At 48.8% G+C, this 20,965-nt stretch overlaps 2 protein-coding genes across 2 annotated transcripts; both read right to left on the reverse strand.

The window, feature by feature from the left end:
• Nucleotides 1-484: 484 nt before the first annotated feature.
• LOC112885782 (scarecrow-like protein 1) lies at nt 485-4,178 on the reverse strand. Its single transcript, XM_025951429.1, has 4 exons — nt 3,988-4,178; nt 1,439-2,887; nt 1,110-1,265; nt 485-1,012 (listed from the first exon to the last, which is right to left on the reverse strand). The coding sequence occupies exons 2-4, from the start codon at nt 2,770-2,772 to the stop codon at nt 814-816; spliced, it is 1,689 nt and encodes a 562-aa protein (XP_025807214.1). The 5' UTR covers nt 2,773-2,887; nt 3,988-4,178; the 3' UTR covers nt 485-813.
• A 1,512-nt stretch (nt 4,179-5,690) lies between these two features.
• On the reverse strand, nt 5,691-10,046 carry LOC112884864 (F-box protein SKP2A-like). Its single transcript, XM_025950475.1, has 5 exons — nt 9,886-10,046; nt 8,781-9,073; nt 7,323-7,671; nt 7,102-7,243; nt 5,691-6,431 (listed from the first exon to the last, which is right to left on the reverse strand). The coding sequence occupies exons 2-5, from the start codon at nt 9,038-9,040 to the stop codon at nt 6,073-6,075; spliced, it is 1,110 nt and encodes a 369-aa protein (XP_025806260.1). The 5' UTR covers nt 9,041-9,073; nt 9,886-10,046; the 3' UTR covers nt 5,691-6,072.
• Nucleotides 10,047-20,965: the final 10,919 nt, after the last annotated feature.

The following is a 20,965-nucleotide window of genomic DNA, read 5'->3' on the forward strand; positions in this document are numbered from 1 at the left end:
CAGTAGCCGCCCGCCGGAGACCTGCAGCTGCAGCGTGTTTTCGTCGAAGCCTTTGTCATTTGCAAAATTGCAAGGTCGCAGCCCCCAAGTGGATAAACCGAGCATTTGAAGCCGTCGCCAGTCTTGGCTGAAAGCCTGTTTTAGCAGGTAGCACATAGAGATGAGTGGGCTGATGGCGATGCCCTGCATTCGCAACCTCATGTGTCAAAATGTTGACCCGCACAAGCATTCAGATTCTCATCTCATGGATGGTTATGTAATCATCCCCAGCACGAGCGAGCGCGCGTGTTTAGTTGACTACAATCCGCCGAGCTTCGCCACACGATTTTTGTCGCAGCTGTTTGGGCCGTGCCATAGCTGGTGACGTGGCGTAGTGTTTTGGCTCTAGAACCCACCTTCCATAGACTTGTGTTGTAGCCAGACTTGAGGTGATAAGATTTGGCAAGAGATGTGGAACAGTATGGATGAGAACCAAACAGCCTGCTGGATGACGAATTCTTGTTATTTATCCCATCTATCAGCTACTAGAGCATCCATACAGTACTTTATACATGAAACAATGTCGGCACATTGCGATTCTACCCCTCCAAAGGGCGGGCAAAATCAAGTACACCACAGTGATCCTACACAATTGTGTACAACGCACAACATATTTCATCTAACAAACTAGGCAGACCTTACAAGTCTACAAGCAGCACGCTAAGGTCAGATATGACATGAGTATATGGTAGGTCAACAATACGGTGGTAGAAATCTCTTTACAGCCCTTGCACCAGGTGCGCCTAAAATGCAGCAGTGCTAAGATCCGAGCTTCTATTGCCATGCCGACGAGACGACGAGCGTCTTGTCTCCCCAGCCAAAGTGGAGGCCATCATGGACCTTCTCGAACCTGTACCTGTCACAGTACGATTTTAATAGAGATTTTATGCCGTTGATCACATTGCTGTTAAATGGGGATGGCACAAAACCAGCCATTGCCATCCTCGCTCTCCATTTCCCAGCCACTTCATACCTGCAGCATAATAGCATTGTTTTTTTGTAAGTGGAATTTAGAAGTTGGAGTTTGCAACGTGGAAGAGACGACTCCAGAAGAATCCATTAAGAATTACCTTTCCACACGGTCAGAACCTTCACAAGCTAAGATGTTGACAATTTCTCGTGCAAGACACTGCCTCTCCACATTCATTCTATCTGGGCTTTCCCTTGGAAGGGTTGCATCTAGTGAATCAAAAAGTGCTGAGTAATAGTCATAGACCTCCCGGAACCTGTGTCAAACGAATAATGCAACTTAAATGAGGAATGACTTAGATACTAAGCCATAATGCAAATCCTAAAGTTGAAAGGCAATATTTCTTTCACAAACCCTCAACAAATATAGTCATAATTCCTTTTGACAAAGTGTACTGTGTAAGGTAAAAATTTGCATGAGAGAACCAACCTTGCAAGGAATGGAGTGGTGTTAGTGTTTGCATCCTGCTCCACCAACGTCACTAGTTTCGGTCGGAGACCCTTTACCATACGGAGGAGCTGGTCCCTTTCGTTCACCATTGAGACGCTTTCATCAGGCAGGTGGTGCAGCAGGAATGCAAAGTTAACAATGAGGGCCTCTCCAGGACGGCAATCCAGCATTCCAGGTGTCACATCCTCAATATTAGAAGCCACTGCCCTGAACTCAAATGGGACCTCACAGTCCTCTGCAAGCTTCTCGAGTCGCTGCCCAACAACCTTTAGTCCTCCAACAGCCATGTGAACTGACTCTGGGTCATCGACACCAGTTATTCTCAAAAGACGTGGCTTGTTACTGTTATTCCGTAGGAACTGGATCAGCGTTATGTATTGGCTACCCTGGTTGATGCCAAAGTCAATAATGTGCACAACCTCTTCACCTTTGCAAGCTTCAAGAATAGCATAGTTAGCAGCCATGAAGCCTAGCCTGAAGCATGGGCAGATCTCGAAGAGGATCTGCATAGCTGAAAGCTGGTACAGAGTAGGAGCCTCCTTGCACCTCAGAGCCCTGTAGATCCCTTTTCCTGAAGACTGTATTGTGGCAGCAAGGCCCTCCACAAGATAGGCTGCAATTCTCTGAGAAGGGTCTCCCTGAATCGCAACCTTCTGTCGTAGTTCTGCTATGATTGATTGCGCTTCGTCGACGCTATATTCAGATATTGCTTCAGCGCAGTCAAAGAGCAACTGCTTTGGGCCCCGTGTTTCTCCATTATTGCTGTCAGGACAACAGAGGCTTGATTCTGGTGATGACTCTTTTGGAGAGTCCGGACTCATGATATTCTTCATGGTATTAGTCCAGTCATTGTTCTTCATGTTATCATTCCACTCATCGTCAATGATCCCTGACAAATCAGAAAAGATCTCATCACCATCATCGAGTAAAGCATGCTCAAGCTCCTGAAGCTTTAGCCTCATCTCATCTTCATCAAACTCTACTTCAAGATCGGAGGTCTGATTGTCTGATAAAGATTGGGAGTTCTGCTGAGATACATTGGAGATTGCTGGAGAACAAGTTGCTTCATTGAAGTGAGATTCCACATGGCTATCAGTATTGTAAAACGAGTTCTGAAACACATGAGCCGCTGTCCTGTTGAAATCAGACTGTCTATAGCCCTCAGCTTTATATGGTTGAGGTAAATGATGAAGCAATTCTTTACCAGAGGCAAATCTTTGTGCAGGGAAAACGGAGCCTGGTGGGCCAAGTTTGTGAATGTAAGGGCTTTCCGCACAGGATGCTGATGGGTCTGCTTGCCTAATGAAAGACATTATTTATCTCACAATTCTCAGCCAGCCAGGTCAATTTATCACTTTTGAGATCTGAGATAAAAACAGTGAATGTGCAGCTTCCACCGATTAATTCAGCACGGATAATTCCTAACACCTGCAGTTAGAAAAGAATAAATAAGAAATACAAAAGGGTGCTTCGGATTTGCTACAACATTCTTTTATTTTGTTTCGGCTACTTTCGCTACCATCAAAGGCTTATTACTCATAAGATATGATTTCTGATAGCTATATGTGACCATGTATAAGCGCAAGGAAAGACAATTAGTAATACATCGTCATCTTGAAGTCTTATTCATTTGACTTTGCACGACGGTTGCAGTCACAGCTGTACTGGCAAAGCAAGTGGATCGATGAAATCCAACCGTCCATTATGAAAACATGCTGTCCACATCATGTTCTTAAAAAAAATGAAAAAGGGTAGCCCACACCGAAAAAGAGTTGCTTCTAAGACTTGGTAACCTTACCCCCAGACCTGCAATGTTGACTAACTTGGTGCACTTGCAACGAAAATCAAATCGAGTGGGAAGTATACCTAAAGGCCAAAGGTAGGCATACATCTTACTGGGCATATGCGTATTCAATTATTATCCATATACCCGGACTACATAACCAAGACAATATTGCAGATGGAACAAAAAAAACAGCTGTTTAAATTATAATTGGATAAATAAATGATGTGAAAGGTAGACCAGCGAAAACCAACATACTTGTATTCTCCGAGAATATTCTAGTGGTGGTACGAAAATAAGCACTAAACGGCTACAGAAATCGGATGAGGAACGAGGAAGAAGAAAAATCTCCCACGAAGCCTACAGCTACGAGTTGAGGCTAGAGACTAGATTCTTTTTTTTTTCGTTGAGCCAGGAGCAAAGATCAACAGATGAGTTGGCGAAGCTGAAACAATCGGTGTTTCACTCCGATCGAGCCCTGCGATGCTCCGATCCCCACGAGCGGGACCGCCAGTTTCTCCCCTCGCTCCGATCAACACAGCGCCCTTCCCTAATTTAATCATCCCCCTCTCCTCCTCCCTCGAAGCCGCGGAACCTCGCCCCATCCCGGAGCATCACCGAGAACGGGGCAATCGTGCGGTCCGCCGCTACCACTCGAGCGAAGGGGGGGCGGGCCCAGGAAAGGGGGAAGGACGAAGATGCATGATTTCGCCGAAGCAGAGGGGGGCGAGAGAGAGGCACGTACCTCCACAAGGACTGGCCGGTGCAGGACGTCGGAGCTTCCGCCGGTCGAGGCGAACGGGGTAAACTGCCGGCGCGGCGGCGGGTGAGGCAGGAGCGCGGAGCGGGAGCGGCGGGTGGGGGAGGGCGAGAAGACAAGCGGGGGCGTGGCAGGAGGGAGGGGAGGGGAGGAAACGGTGGGCGCCGCGCGTGCGTTAGCTGGGGAGCGGGTATAACAACGAGGCCCCACGCACGGCCTCTGCTACTGGCCTAACCCAACCAAGATTTGCAGGAAAACTCGGCGATTCCGCGCAGATTTTCACGGGAAGCGACACGATTTTCTGTAGGGGTTCCTGTGCAGTTCGCGGGTTCCCAACAACGTTGCGGGTGCCGGGGTTCGGCGAGAGCCTACACTTGCCACTCCAGCCGCGGACCCGGTACACGCATTGACTTCACACAGTCACCCTGGAGCGGCTAGAATAGTAGTGGTGGCACTAGCGTGATCCGGGAACGGGGGCCGCTGATTGTTGACTTGGTTGGCGCGGGCGCACCGGTCTGGTCTTATCCGGAATGTCCAGTCGGTGGGGGCGTCGATCGGAGACTACGCCGGCTGGTCACGCGGCGAAAAGGAGTCTGTTTGATTGGGGGGAAGAGAGTAGGGGTCGCTTTTCGTGGCAGTAGGTGAGCCACCAACCAGGACCCGGTGCCGGAACGCCCCGCCCCATCGGCGGAAGCCGGGAGCGCGTGCGGCCAACGAGCGAGCGGCAGCTGCGGGGGCAGCGGGATGATGCGCGGGTGTCGGGGGTGATCGGGTCGTCGGCCCGGTTGGTGCGTGCGAAACAGCGAGCAGTGGTGGGGCGCCGCCGCGGCTGGAGAGGGGCGCGCGGCGACCTCTCGTCGTCGTCGCGCCGCCATGCGCCCGTCGATGCGCGTCGTCACGGTGGCCAGCGCGGTCGGCGCCGAACTCGCGCGGAGATCCCAGCTGCTCCGGCCCGCCCGCGCCGCGCACACGGTTCGCGCGGAGGGTGCAAAGCAAATGGACAATTGCGTGGACATGACGCGCGAACGCAAGGCCCGCGTCCCGCCCCGCCTGCGTGCGACCGTGCAGTTGCTTGGCCCAGGTGCGCTTGGGCCGCTGAACACCTATGGGCCCGCCTCGGTTAGGAACGACGCCCATGGGCTACTGTGGGCTGTGGCGAACAAAATCACAGGAGTCCTCTGAGATTTCGGTGAAGTGCCTCGCATCGAGATTCATTTTAAGAATCATTAACACCGAAGGATCCATGTCGATGCCACGCCTAGAAAACAAAATTTTGTGCTCACGTTCAGATCGCACTTCCGGTGATTACTGAGTTGACTACGACGATGCACATCCGAAGCAGAGATAGCAAGTCAAGCACAGGGCCTGCCGCTGTGGGACCCGCAATGCATGACCTCACCAGGCCCAGCGAAACCATTTTCTACGCGGCGTTCTACGTCACCTTTTGGGCGAGAATTATTGCTGCATTTATTTTTTTTTAAAAAAAAGAATCATTGCAGATGATAGCGGGGACTCGACAACGCGACAAGAATGATTGGACATAAACTGTTCTTTTTTTTCAATATGCGTGCTACATTTTCAACTAGCACCAAGGTTCCAGTATTTGTTTTTCTTTGAAAAGCGTAAGATTGCAGTATTTATGACCTATAGCGGAGAATTTCGGAGTGACTACAAAGGTAACAGTTCAATTCACCAAGTAATTTTCCTTCTGCAAAATTTTCCTGCAGAGCCATACCTCTGCCGTCAATCTTCAACAAATCTGCAATTCTGCCTCCAACTCTACAGAACCCATGGAACAAATACACAAGAACCATCACAGAAAATCCACCAGATACCACAACATTTCTAGTCAGTGTCCGGGGTGGCATTGGAGTACATGCAAACCCACTAGACACTCCCCAATCCATGATTATCACACAAAGTCCTACAGCAGCAGTGTCTTATTACACCACCAGTTCTGAGTCTTATGTACAAAGAGAGCTTCCTCTAGGTCGGGAGCACGGCATCACCATCAGGACCACCATCAGGCAAACACCGGTCGTTCACGAGCGCCATGCGCCACAAACATCCTCAGTACGCATGGTTGGGCAAGAGGGCTCGCCCGGCGCGGTGAGGGTGCAGGGCGCAGGCGCAGTGGACCGACGTGAGGCTGAGGCAGCCGCTAATGATGAGGGAGTGCCTCTCAGGGCAGGTGTGGAGCGCCGGAAAGGAGTCGCAGACCGCCTGCACTGCTGGGGGCGTCAGGGCCGTGCACTGGCTGATGTTGAGGTTCGCAAGCCCATCTTTCACCGCGTCCCACCTCCCGCGCTTGCTCTTCACTCGGCTGTTCGCGAGGGAGTACATGGCACGGTCCGTGATGTTCTGGCAGAAGTAGAGGCCTAACGACCGCAGGTGCGGGCATCCGTTAGCAAGAGCAACCACACTCTCGTCTGCGATGAAGAGTTGAAAAAAATTAGGTTTCAGATATTCAATGCTCACAAGAAGCTATAAGAACAGACAGCAAACATTGATATCTACTTAAAAACAAACAAGTTTACTCTTTTATTCAGTTATCAACTGCACTAGAAATGTGTTTTGAGAAAAAAAAGAAAAAAATTAACTACACTAGGAAAAACATGTTCAAGAAAAAAAAGAAGAAGAATATCAACAACACTACCACTTTCATGTCCAAAGTCCAAACCTAAGATGTTTAGTTGTCCCTGAGACTAAGCAAGCATGCTGACATGAATACATGCTCGCTCTATGATATTTGCACAAGTGCAAGTGTAACAAGTGCGTGTATGTGCACGTGCATGCCCTCCCACGGTTACTCCACAAACTGTGCTCCTACAAGCATTTAAGATAAGCTTCCAAGTTCAAAACTCGGCTGCTGTGTTCTAATATACCAAGGTAGGCAGTGCTGTGAACGAGGCTTCTAAGTTGCAGAACACCTTGCAGAGATGGCTGATGGCAAGCCTTCTATACTAAAACCATCCTGCCAGTACGGGCTAGCTACTGCCTACTGACCGTTTATCCACCTATGAAAGAAGGTACAGAATCCATTGTCCATATTTGTCAACCACGAAAGAGAACTAAGTTACAAAGAATCAGATCAAATACCTGTTATAAGAACACAACCACACAAGTCTACAGCTCTGAGATCAGGACATCCTGACGCTAAGCTGGTCACTCCCTTATCTGTAATATTGTCACACCAGCCTAGGTTCAAAGATTGCAGCTGCCCACAGTTCTGAGCAATGGCCTGCATCAAATTTATAGAAACTAAGTAGACATTCATACTAGAAAGCATGGTTAGTAAATCTTGAGATAATAAATAGTACCTGCAAAGCTCTATCACTTACAGCCTTCACACATCCACACAAATTCAAGCACTTCAGGTTTTTACAGCGGCAAGTAAGGTAAGTCAAGGCAGTGTCACTGAAATTGGAGCATCCGCTAATGTTCAGTCTTGTAAGCCGTGGGCATCCATGGGCCAAGGCATACAAGGAGCGGTCACTCAGCCTGAAGCTTCTGCTGAGGTCCAACTCACGTAGATCATGACAGTAGTTGGCAACAGCCTCTACTGCACTGTCTTCAAGCTGAGGTTTGTTTTGGCGAAGAGTGAGAACTTGTAACTTTGTAAACTTGTGAGCAAGAGATATCATTAAACTATTCATGTTCTGCTTGCACCTGCAGGAGATACAATTTTCAGGTCAGCCAACTATGATTTGGTACACAAACACAGAGGGTTTGGCTGTTTGGAGAAAGCAGGGAAAAAAATGGCATCTTGAGAGATGGTTGACAAAGGAACTTAAATGCAAACAAGAGTGTGGAAGGAGGATGAAAGTAGTGTTAACTACAATAAATCATCCAGCAGCAGAAGATATTGTTGTATGATTGAAGTGTTAGTGTACATTTGATGTTCCACCCTCATTGCATTGAACCTCCAGGTCAGTAATGGATTAGCAATTTTGCTTAAAGACAACTACAATTTGTTCGAGTAATTTGATGCAGTTGTATCTTTTGTGCAAGCTAAAAGAACTATTATATTATATGGAAGGCATTTCTTGACTTGGTTTTCTCCACTCGTCACCCATATTTTAAATCAAAGAGTGCAACTTTGTGGCTTGGCAAGTCAGACAAATCATAGACTGGAAGGTTTTCTCCCAAGGAAACCAAAGGGAAAGTCAATCAAAGGTAGTGTCGTTTCAAAGTTTCTTATGGAACAAGCACGTGGATAAACATGGCATACAAGTTGGCAAGTTACATACACCTAAAGCAATATCGGAGGAGCCCATTGTTGACTTGTATAACAGAAATAAAAATGTTCAGGTTGCTTTCAGAAGCAAAAATAATATATAGAAATAAAGGATAATAGGGTGGAAAGTTTACGGTTTAACTGTCAGAGCAACATACAGCGAAACATGAAACACAAAACAAACAAAAGTTCTTAACACTTTCCCCTGAAACATAATACTAACATGGCCAATTGGTTGCAGCATCTTGTAGGAAGGATGAGAACATCAGTTCAAGATGGATAAGTTTAGCAAAGGGGTTAGTTGATTTCATTTACAGAAGACATGATTGAATGATAGCAAAATGGCCCACAGGGAACGGACAACATAGTAGGAAGGATTTAGTAGGAATATCACAAAATCATTTAACATTTTGAAATCCAACAACTAGTGTGCAATCTTTTCAATCATCAAGCATAATCAGACCATTCTGCCAAAACTGACTCATAGGTGTAAATATGGCGTTGATTGAAATTCAGAACACCAGGATAGAAACTTGCTCACCATGAGAGGGAAAGATTAGTAACTCCCCATCCCAGGGCGTCACGCCAGCCCGTGCAAACACCAGAAGCCACAATGACCATCCTGTCATCTCCAACAATTGATATTATCCTCAACAGCAGCTCCACTGGAAGGTCCTTCCATCCTGATAATGTAGGCAACGGACCACCACTTTCAGCCTGCCCCCTCTGGTTGCTTGAGGAAACCATGAGGCTCTTGAACCATGCATCCAATTCACCGTTCTCAGGCCTTCCGCTGACCATTTTTTAGATTATATTTAGAGCACCAAGTTGTTCCTGCAATCACAAGCAAAAATGCATAAGATGGCAGATTTCGGATCACCAAGCCTTGGAGCACAACAACTATGGAAGGGAATGATAGCTCCATTTAGAAATGATCCAATAAATCTGGTAAGTCTTATGTGAATTGGCCTTTCTAGAGTAAGGCGCATAATAAAACGAGAATCTAGTAAAAACATACAGTTGGAAAGGCAACAGCAGGAATGAAAACACTGGGCACTAGATTGGATATTTAAGGCACACATGCCTTCTAATGAACTAACTCGAAACACCCACGTTCTGTCAGACCAAATTGGCTCTGAACATCCACATGAGGGACTCACAAAACACTACTACTCCAAACTCCATATAACTGCGTCAAACAACTCGCTAGGCGCGAGGGGAGAGCACAAGCGAGGGAAACATGGGGGCGCTTTCTCAGGGTCCCCCATTTCCCTCGTATCCCCGGACGCCCAGAACAACAAAGTACGCGAGCGCCGCTTCCGACGCCAAATCGGAACTAGAAAATCCGCAGGAACCGAGGGCCCGGGGAACCGGCCCCCGCAAGGCCATCGGGAAAAGCCAGAAATTTGGGGGGAAACGATCTAGGAGAAAGCGGACGCCCTGGGAGCAACCCGGCGGTGATGACTTGCGCAGGGGCAGCACCAGCCATGACTAGGGCCTTGGTGCTCGCAGCAGACGACTGATCCTCCGAGAGATTTCAGTCCTCGTCGCCCGGAATGCTAAAACCGCGAGGGGATTGGCAACGGGAAAAGATCCCCAAATGGAGAGAGAGAGAGAGAGAGAGAGAGAGAGAGAGCCGAGCTCACCTTTGCCCGAGTCGATGTCCAGCCGAGGCTGAACTGAAGGGCCGGGGAGGCCTGCTGGAGCTATTTAAACAGCGACGCCACGCTTGTGGCCGCCGCTCGGGCGCCCGCTGCTGGTCGCCGACCCGATCACCCGGAAAGGTAGGGAAGAATTGATCCAGGACGGGAACGCCGATCACCCGTGGCGTGTGGGGGCTGTGGGCTCGGCTCGGGGACCCTGCCCTTTCCTCGCGGGGGGCGCTGGGGCGGATCAGGATGGCGGGATGGGCGGGCAGCGGGGGCTCATCGCGATTCGCGAAGCCTCGGCTCGTCAGGCCGCGTGGCCCCCCGGCCGGAATAGAATAGCCTTATCCGCAGCGCGCCGGCCGCGCAGTCTGCCGGCAGAGCCGGCACGGGAGGGGGTTCCGTTCTTTTTCTTTTTCTGTTCCCCATGCCCGCGATTCGTTCGGGAAGCGGCCAGCTTCTGCTGATTCCGCCGTGGTGGGTGTTCCGCGGCGTGAATGAACGCCACGGGTCTCGCGGACCACGGTTTGGGCGAGTTCATCCTACCTTGAGCCGGTCGGTGCGCCGTGTGCCCGTGCGGCACGTACTAGCGAGAAATGCCAAGCCAGCAGCCAGAACGGGGGCGACAAAACTGCACGCCGGCTCGTCAAGCACCACAAATCTCTTTTGCTAATCCGGCCCATCGCTGTCAGGTTACGCCGGCAAACCACATCCCCCTCCCGTGTCCGTTTTGCTCTCGCTGCCCCCTGCTCGTTCCGGCGGCCGTCGCATCGCGCGGGTCCGGATGCAACGCCACATGGCCCGGCCGCTGCCGCCGGTCCCATCGGGGCCGGTGCGCGCCGTGGTATGCGCGGCGCCGTAGTGTGCCGTGGCGAGGCGGCTGGGGCCCGCCAGACGCCGAGCGCGGGCAGACGAATGGGCGTCCGCCATCCCGCCGCCGCCGCCGGGACGAGACGAGACGAGGTCGAAAGCGACACGCTCCTTTGGGTGCTATCCGGCGAGGGAAAGGGAGAGATGGATGAGGACGGAGTCACGGAGACGACGACGACGACGAAATAAAGAGTAAATCGTGCTTTTATTACGGATGACGAGGCCCCGCTGTGGCCTGTGTGGCCTCGAGGAGCAAGGCAACGGCCTGCCTCGTCGTCGTTGAGTTGAGGCAGCCGGGACGCGCGCTGGGAGTGGGACGACGACGAGCTCGCGCGCGCTCCGTCACCGCGTGCGATAATCCATCGAGAAGACAGCAGATTTGATTAGCCTCAGTAACCATTACGACGAACAGGGGCGACCACTGGCCACGGGCCCCGTGACGTAAGCACGGACCAGATGTTCCTTGCTTCAAGGAATGGAAGTCCTTCTCGGACTCAACCGCGTAGAAAGAAGCCCGAATCGACGGCTCTCGTCCTTGTTCTGAACGGATGCGCGCAGCCCATGAAACCTAGCGAGGTTTGAGGCGTACGTGCAGCGCGGAGAAAGAGAGGAAAGAGCCGGTGACGAAACGAAACGCACGTGCCCGGCCGTCTGAAAGGAATGCGCCGAGGCGGGTGCCAAGGCTTCCAGAAGCAGAGCAAAGCATCCTTCTCAGCTGCTGCTGCTGCTGTGTCAAACTCAAACGCCTCGCCCCAGAATTCTCCGGCGATCGTGCGCGCATAAATGCTTTGCGTGCCGCCCCTGACCGCCACAGAAGCCACGAGCCGCCCCGCGCAGCTATTTCTGTTTTTCTTTTGATACTACCAGGCCACGGAAGCCATTCCCTAATTATAAATTAATATATCGAATTAACCTAAGTATTTTGCAATAAATTTTATAATTAAATTATATTTAATATTTCTAAATGATAAGATTATATGGTTAAAATTTGGCACCGGAAATCAAACACCCTCTCGGTATGGCTGGTCTATACGTTGTCCAAACTTCTTTCCTCTCAAGTCTATGCCAAGTACCAACATTCTTGATCTCTTTTCTCTAACGAAACATGGCGCGGTGACTCGGTCATTCAGCATACAGGTGGGATTTAGGCTAGGTCGGGCCGATCCGGCCCATCCCTCTTGTGCCTCATGCCGCAACGGTACGATGGTCTTTTTTACTAGGCCAAGCACGGTCCAAGGCACGCCGGTACGTCTTTGTGCCGTGCCAGCCTAAACACGGTCCTCAGTATATTTTATAGTTATCATTCTGTGGATACTCGTATAGTTAAATACTCGTCGCTATACGAAGAGATTTCTTATGCATAGAAAATAAAAAGTTATCTTTTTTAATGACTCTACTGACAAATTAATTGATATTAGAACAACGGGCTACACACAGATCGCCAGATCATTTTTCGTACCGTGCTGATCCGAGCACGGTCTAAAATACGAACCCGTGTCATATAACCTGCCGTGCTAAGATCCTAACAAGTTATACATCTCATATTCATATCATGTTGGTACGATCTAAAGGATTGTACCGTAGCCGTCTAGGCTGTCTCCAGCGATATCCTCCAAATCCCATCCTCTACATCCTTCATTTACAGAATTCTCTACAAGATTCTCTCCTCTATATCTCATTTCTCTCCAACAACGTTCTCTAAATCTCGTTCTCTATACATTAAACCCTATATTAGAAACGTATTTTGTTCCAAATTTTTGTATGTACGTATTTATCATACCTCAAACGCTATGGATATATTTTATTTTTATTTAATTCAGTGTTTGAAACGTAAAGAAAAAATAGAGAAGAGGAGAGAGAATCTCTATATATAGAGGAAACCTGTAGCGTTCTCTATTTTAGAGTACCATTTAGAGAACGCTGCTGAAGTAGTAGAGAACGGAATCTTCCTCTATATATAGAGTACAGGACCCTTTACAGGCATCCGCTGGAGATAGCCTAGCAATAGCACGGCCCAACTCCCACCGCCTCTAGTCCGGCAGCGGACGGCACCGACGAGCCGGCAGCTCTGGATCTGTCAAAAGTCTGACTCACGATTCCTGCCCTCTTGCACTGGCCCCAGCTTGTGCAATGACCTCGTTCTTTATATTATTTAACCCCAGGACCTGATCCTCGAGGCCTATCCTGTCCAGTCGATATACTTAATTCTGGTTTCCTGAACTTTCCTGCCGACTTTCCGGTGACAAATGGATCGAAGTCGACGATGTCCATGTTGGCCCATGGATCTTTTGTCCTAGTCTGCTGCAACTTGCGCGTGCGGAGATCAGCGCGGGCGCCGCGTGATGTGGAGCTGATTCTTGTGCACAAATACTATCTGATAAACTAAAAACACTTCTTTTTTCTCAATGGAAGCCTCGGTTGAGTGAGCCGCAAGCAGCCGACGAGCTGAGATTAGCTGCGTGTTTGCGTGTCCGATTAGTGAATTGATGCGCACTGGCACGGTGTCAGTTTTCCGGCCGTGAATCGTCGGCGAAGTGTGAAGCCCACGCTTGGCTCCAGAGCTTGGACGCAGCTGGCTCTATCGGCAGGATACCGACATTCCACAGCGACTCGTTGGTTTGCCCTTGGTCATCGCCATCAGACAGGAAGCACGTGGAGACCGGGTCGGGGGAGGATCATCGGTAGGCCTTCCTCCGACTCACCTTTCCGGCAGCCAGGGGAGCCGTGGAGGGAGGGATATTTGTAGCAGATAGATTTGGCACGGCGGCGATCTTGTCTGACAGCGAGGTAGCAAGAACGGCATGTCAAGTCTCGGAAGGTGCTGCACTGCTGCTGCAGCTTCCATATACTGTAATAGGGATGCATCCACTTTCCTTTTGCATTGTATACGAAACATTGTGCGCGGTAATTCAATCCCCGTATTGCAACCGGGTACTCTGTTCTCTTTTTTTTTCTCGGAACGGCAAGAGATTTGCTGTATTTTTTATTAGAAAAAAATTAAAGAAAAACAAACAATTTGAAACCCTTACACGACTGAAGCCTTTGCAGGCTTAAACGACTACAAGAGAACAAACAGAGAACAAGAAAAACACCAAAAGAGAGAAAAAAAATCCAGCAGCAACTATGCTAAAAAGAACCACAAGAAAAAATTAGGGCGATGATCCCGAGCTCCTTCTCAGATTTGTGGCCGCTTGATAAAGATAGATATCTTTTTTATTAGGTACGCCACGTCTACAACTTCCTTGAATTCTTGTTGAAAAATTAGTCGGCTGCACTCCTTTCAGATATTCCACCAAAAATACATCATTAGACCATCAAAGGTAGATTTTTGTTCCTTACTAAAAACCTTTCGGCACCTTTTCCACCATTGATAAATTGTGCTTGTGGAATTACTAGGCAGCAATTGTTGGAGACCAAACCATTTGACCACCTGTATCCAAACCGCACAAGTATAAGGGCAGTGCTTGCAAAGATGAGTAGGTGTTTCAGGTGCAGAGTTGCACAATTTGCGCAATGGGTCATGTGGCCATCCTCTTCTCTCTAAATTACCTGTAATGAGTATCTTCCGGTGGAGAAGGATTCCGGCAAAGACTTTGCATTTTGGTTCAGCGTTAGCCCTCCAAATTGGGGTGATTGATAATTTTTTTAAAACAGCCCTTAAATTGGATGCAGTAAGCGCTGCTTGTGGTGTATTCTCCGTCCGTTGTCCATCTGAAAGTGATCTGGTCCTCAGCTCCTTCATCTCGTGACAGCAATCTAATTTCCTCCCAGAGAGTTACATATTCATATATCTCATCGCTAGTCTGGAAGGGGCATATATATGAATCCATGTGTTGTTCTGTAGCACTTTAAACACGGTCACATTCTTCCTTTTAGCCTTCAAGAAAAGGCTTGGGGCTATGTTTTTCGGGGCTGCCCCATTGATCCAAATCAAGTGCCAAAAAAATGTTTTGTCTCCTCTTCCAACCGTGACTATAATTGAGGGGCTAAAAAGGTCTCTATCCGTGTTGTCATAGGGTATATCCAGATTTGCCCACGGTCTGCCATCATTTTTCCATTTGTACCGTTACCAACAAAGTCGCAAGGCTCTTGCTAGCCGCTCCAGGTCAAGTACTCCAAGTCCTCCAAGGTTGGCCAGTTTATAAGACAGTGGCCACCACTCACTTTTTCCGGTTCTTGTCCTTTCCAAAGAAAACTTTTTCGCATCCTTTCAATTTGCTTCATGAGCTATTTTTGTGGCGAAAAGACCATCAGGTGATAAATTGGCTGCGACGTAAGTACGCTTTTGACAAGTGTGTCTTGGGTAGCCATGGTCAGCATCTTTCCCTTCCAACCTGGGAGACGCCCTCCAATTTTATCGAGTAGAGGTTGAACATCCACTCTCCGGAGCTTCCGCGTGTGTAGGGGAAGGCCTAAATATTTGCCAGGGAATTTACACATTTTTCCAGAAAAATTCAACGGTGCCTCTGAAACAGTCTCCTCGCTATATCTAATTGGGAAGATCTTAGTCTTGTTCAGGTTTACTTTAAGCTCCGAGCAATTTCCAAAGATTGTGAGCACTTGGCTAATGTTATTTAACTCTCTACGGTCTGGATTGGCAAATATACCCGCATCGTCAGCATACAGGGAGCAACGTAGTTTAGCTGATTTTGGGAGGACCTGATGCAGCAACCCTCTACTTGCCGCTAGCTAAATCAATTTGTGTAGTGGATCAATTGCAAGGATGAATAACATCAGCGACAATGGGTCGCTGTCAGCGCCACCGGAACGTGGTTCCCCCAGCCCTAGACAAATCAAGGATAAGTAGGGTAAAAGGCCTTCCTGACCCGTTAGCAGTAATGGGCTAAACTGAGGCGTCTCCTAGGGGTCCCAAGACTGAAGGAAGCTAAGCGTCTCTTCGGGATGGTATGGTTCCTTCAAGGGGGAGGGATTGCCTGACAAAGCATTTAATGTGCCCGCCCTGCTACAACCGGTTGAGACCCGTGGGCGGCGCGCCTTCCCTGAACCACATAATTACGGGGGAGCGTGCTCTCAGATGGCGCGGCGACCGGAACAGAGGGGGACTTCCTGCCTGGGTCACCATCATCTGGCAATGGACGGTGGGGGAGCCCCGCCACTTACGCCGCCCGTCACTTGGATAGGCGTGGAGAAGAGCGCCGATGACCCCGAGCAGTGCACGGGAAAGACCCGGGGCAATGCATAGAGCCCGGGAAGGACCTCAGGGCATCCCGGGGTCCCTCGAGGTGGATCTCGGGTCCCGACAGTTGTGGCCCATAACACAGGACCCCATCTGGCGTGCGGGCACCACTTGCAGCCCCGGAAGATGTGCAGGCCCCGGGAGAGACCTCAGGGTATCCCGAGGTCCCTTGAAGAGGACCCTGGGTGACGAAAATCCTGGCCCACGGCGCAGGACCCCGTCCGATTGGTGGCCGCCACTCGCTGGTCAGCACCCCTCAGAGGGCGCCGCATTCACACTCGAGGCGGTACGCCTCTTCCCAGGGCCCACGGGAAAGGCTATAAGTAGAATAGATGGGCAATGTGCAAAAGGATCAGATCTGGTCGACCCTAACTTAGATCCAACTAACTTAGATCCAACTGAATACAACTATCTACACCACACAGAACGTAGGGTGTCACGCTCACAGCGGCCCGAACTTGTCTAAACCACCCTATCACCCGGTCGTCACACGGTCGGAATCCTATTGCACGTTACACCTCTAGCCGAATCTCTAAACGGGGATTCCCACGAATCTCTACTTGCGGTACTCACCCACCGTCAGTCACCATGGCGCAATCCATGGGCATGCTTGAATTTTCTTCCCGGCACTCCATTAAGCAAAATTCTGAAAGTGGAAGTGGCCAGCAAGGTGGCAATCCAGTCACGCCATGGCTGGCCAAAATCAAGAGCCTGTATCGTTTCCATGTGGAAAATCTAACTATTGAGATATCCAAATTTGAAGAACAGAAAAGAACGTTTAGCTTTGTGTAGTGCTTGGATCACATTTTGAACATAGACAAAGTTATCGTGTATGCGTACTCTGCTCTTCATCAGAAACTTTGTCAGGCTCAGCTCGCTGACTGAAACCACCTTCTTCACTGTCAGTAACGGGGCCAGCTACTGACGCTGACGCTTATCCTCTGAAAAGGACCGCGCGGGCCATGCCCAACTTGCGGCCCTGTGGCTGTGGGCACGAGATGGATGAGTGCACGGACGGCCCAGCCTTTTTGTGCCACAAGTGACAAGTGCCCCAAGAACAAGGGGACGTCGAGACCGTGCCTGTAGCAACTAGCAAAGGATGATGATCCGGATGTGCTTGTCGGCGTTTTGCTAGCCTATATGCTTTTCCTCCTTCGGAATCTTGGATACGGGCCTTGGCATTTCAAATTTTGGTACGTGCCGGCCCAGTAGAGGTTCATCTTGTTGGCAGCTCGGATGTACATCTTTTAGGCCCATGTTGGCTCTTGGTCGACGGGTATGGGTGCTGAACAGTGGGCCTACCATATTGTGCAACATATTCAGAAAAGAATTTTTTTAAAAAAAGGGTTAAAAATAAATTTAAATTCAAAAAAAGGGTGCCGGTTTGGGAAATTTCGAAAAATGGGTACCTCCCGCCCAATGAAAGGGCGGGATGACGCATCCCGCCCATCCAACGGGCGGGGGGTCGGCGGGGGGAGGAAAACCTCTTCACAGGGGCCTCTTTGCGAAAAGTCAGGCGACATCCCGCCCTTCCAACGGGCGGGATGTCCTCCGAGGGGCCTCCCGCCCGTTGGGAGGGCGGGACGTGGGCCTCCCGCCCGTTGGCGTTCTGGTGAGGGGCATCCCGCCCCCCCAACGGGCGGGAGGCCCACGTCCCGCCCTCCCAACGGGCGGGATGTCCCCCCCCCACTATTTAAGCCCCCACCCACCCCCTAATTCTCATAAAATTCATCAAAAATCAGAAAAAAGAAAAGGAGGAGAGGAGAGGAAGAGAGGAGACGAAGCGGCGAAGCCCTGTCCACACGTCGGTTTGGAGGTATTATAATCGTATAATTATTAATTATTTTTACGAATATTTGTTAGGGTAGTTATACGTAGAATTCAGTATTTTCAATAGTTTTTAGAAATATTTGTTAGGATAGTTCTATTTTAAATAGTTTTGAGTATTTTAATAGTTGGTAGATATATTTCTTAGGCTAGTTATATTTTAAATAGTTTTTATAATTGCAGTAGTTTTTAGATATATTTTTTAGGGTAGTTATATTTCGAATAGGTTTCGGTATTTTGAATAGCTTTTAGAAATATTTCTTAGGGTAGTTATATTTTGAATAGTTTTTATAATTGCAGTAGTTTTTAGATATATTTTTTAGGGTAGTTATATTTCGAATAGGTTTCGGTATTTTGAATAGCTTTTAGAAATATTTCTTAGGGTAGTTATATTTTGAATAGTTTTTATAATTGCAGTGGTTTTTAGATATATTTTTTAGGGTAGTTATATTTCGAATAGGTTTCGGTATTTTGAATAGCTTTTAGAAATATTTCTTAGGGTAGTTATATTTTGAATAGTTTTTATAATTGCAGTGGTTTTTAGATATACTTCTTAGGGTAGTTATATTTTGAATAGTTTTTATAATTGCAGTAGTTTTTAGATATATTTTTTAGGGTAGTTATATTTTGAATAGGTTTCAGTATTTTGAATAGCTTTTACAAATATTTGTTAGGTTAGTTCTATTATAAATAGTTTATAATATTTTCAATTGTTCGTAGGAATGTGTCTTACGGTACTTATATTTGATCGGATGCGGCCACAGGATGTCATCTGGACACCGTACACCGCTGCGGCTATCCAGACACGTGCGCCGCATGGGTTGTCTTCCCTCTGCACGCGTGACGAGGAGTACTGGCTGACAAAGGCGAACCTAGTGTTCGATATTCTCGTCGAGCCGTACTGCGTCGAGCGTGTGATGAGACAGTTCGGGCGACGACAGCAGTTTCCTCTCGTACCTCGAGCGTTCCAGGCCGTGCCGCGCAACGTACACGAGTAAGTTTGTGATAACACATTTTGTATGACTTATATATTCGTTATCATAAAGCAATGTTGAATTTCAAATGTTCGCAACAGATATTCGCGCAGGGGATATCATGCCAACGAGGTGAACTGGGTCGTCAAGATGCAGGAGTACGTGCAAGGGTGGCTAGACGCACCTGACGATGTGTGGGACGAGCCGCAGCCACACACAGAGGCGTCTTACAGCGCATACCTCCGCTGGTACCTCCTTCGTACGCGTCCGTACGTCACTCGTTCACGTATTCATGACGCGGAGGATCAGCACCAGCCGACCATTTCTGACACGTATCCCTCGTACCGTGATCAGGACCACCGTGGCGCGGTACGTGTTTCGCAACTTGAATTATTAAATATTTTTTCTAAAAAATCGATACCAATAGTAATCTGCATCCCATTACGTATGCAGATCGATCTGATCAACTTCGCGGAGGTCGAAGCTACATCTCAGATCACGTTGATTGAACGTGGAGTGCGTGTACCGGAGGCACAGTACAAGGATAGCTTCCGTAAGATTCAAGACAGCTTGACGCGAGCGTTACGTGCACTGACGTGTCGCGGCAGAGATGACGTGGGGACCTCCAGTTCATCTCATGCGTCCGCCCACGTGTACACAGCTGGCCCGTCGACCTCTACAGCACCGCACGCAGCGTCCAGCGGTACTGCCGCTAGTTCAAGCTGTAAGTTCTTCATAATTGCCATTTCAATCACCTATGATTTACACGACTAATTTCATTTCTTTTTGTAGTCATGCACTCGACGGCAATGGAACCTCCTCCTGCAAGAATGGAGCCTCAGACGTTTGGCGCCTATGCTCCAGGAACGTCTCTCCCGTCAGGCTCGAGGCCAGCTGCACCGTACTCTTATGGCTATGCTCAGCATGCATGGTCGACGGGAGCTCCTGCATACGGTGGTCCATTCGGTGTGCCGGACTGGGACGACTGGGAGGGCGGCTCCGCCACTTGGTCAGAGCTGGTGGGCGGCGGTGCCGAGCCTGACATCATTGGTCCATCTCAGACATATGACGCTCCAGGTGCACAGTCCCAGGATGACCCCTTCACACCTGCACCTCCTCCGCCTCGTTCTCACCGTGCTCCAGATGCATTTACGTACTCGGAGGACCACATACGCCGACGGCCTAGGACTAGGGGCGGGAGGCCCAAGAGAGCGCGAGGTCCGGGACATGCGGAGTAGATACTCCTGATTTGGTGAACTTTTTATATTTGAACTGTTTTTGTATGATACTATTTTCTTTTTAATCGGTTGATCTATCGTACTGTCATAATATTCGGATTCTACGTTGCAAAACGTTATTGTTTAACCATCTTCATACGAATTTTAGATAGAGCAATCTTCTTCGTAAAATTGAATTAAAATTTTATATGTACACAAAAGAATATGGCGAATCAATATTGCATTTGAAAACAGTCTGAATTTCAAATAGATTGTAAATCATAAATTCCAAAGGAACATAATAGATTGTAAATCATAAATTCCAAAGGAAAATAAAAAAAAAATGGCGCTAAACATCCCGCCCACTGTCCGGGCGGGATGCCTCCCGCCCTCTGGCCGGGCGGGATGCTCCCTCAGGGACCCGTTCGCGAATAAGAAAAGTTTCTTATTCGCGAAGGGGCCCTCGGGGGGGCCTGGAAAAAGTTTTTTGAGGATCCCGCCCGCTGGTTGGGCGGGATGTCCCCGGCCCCACGCCTCATCGGGCGGGAGGCACCCATTTTTCAAATTTTTCTCAACTGCCACCCCTTTTTCGAATTTTAATTTTTTTTAAACCCTTTTTTAAAAAAAATTCTTCAGAAAACATGTATTGGCCTACCATAATCTTATTCGGAAGGCATAAAGAATATATGAAGGATCGGTCAACGCCACGCCCGGCATTCCGGACACGCTACTAGCGGTCTTTGTTCGCTCGCTCACATTACCAGCTGATTAAGCAAACATCCTTTGATTATGCTCGTTTCTTTACACTACGTGCGTTGGGACATGTGAACCGGCACCGCCTGCGTCAGAATAATGGAGTGACTGTACAGTACTGCACGCTCAATTAAATGGAGGTGGTTAGTGGCTGATTAAGCAAGTTTAGCGAAAGGTCCGTTAGGGCAGTCCCACCGCAGTGACCGGATGGTTTCTATAGCATTTAATATGATTTCATACAG

This window comes from Panicum hallii, chromosome 3 (assembly GCF_002211085.1).
Source record: "Panicum hallii strain FIL2 chromosome 3, PHallii_v3.1, whole genome shotgun sequence".
In the NCBI taxonomy this organism is placed as follows: Eukaryota; Viridiplantae; Streptophyta; class Magnoliopsida; order Poales; family Poaceae; genus Panicum; species Panicum hallii.

What these genes read in the sequence shown, in the direction of transcription:
- LOC112884864 (XM_025950475.1), bottom strand. Translation starts at nt 9,040, where the DNA reads ATGGTCAGCGGAAGGCCTGAGAACGGTGAATTGGATGCATGGTTCAAG. An exon ending in ACTAATCTTTCCCTCTCATG is followed by an intron (nt 7,672 to 8,780) that starts GTGAGCAAGTTT and finishes TATCTCCTGCAG; the next exon opens with GTGCAAGCAGAACATGAATA. An exon ending in TAAGTGATAGAGCTTTGCAG is followed by an intron (nt 7,244 to 7,322) that starts GTACTATTTATT and finishes AATTTGATGCAG; the next exon opens with GCCATTGCTCAGAACTGTGG.
- LOC112885782 (XM_025951429.1), bottom strand. Translation starts at nt 2,772, where the DNA reads ATGTCTTTCATTAGGCAAGCAGACCCATCAGCATCCTGTGCGGAAAGC. An exon ending in ACCACTCCATTCCTTGCAAG is followed by an intron (nt 1,266 to 1,438) that starts GTTGGTTCTCTC and finishes CGTTTGACACAG; the next exon opens with GTTCCGGGAGGTCTATGACT. An exon ending in GGTTCTGACCGTGTGGAAAG is followed by an intron (nt 1,013 to 1,109) that starts GTAATTCTTAAT and finishes ATTATGCTGCAG; the next exon opens with GTATGAAGTGGCTGGGAAAT.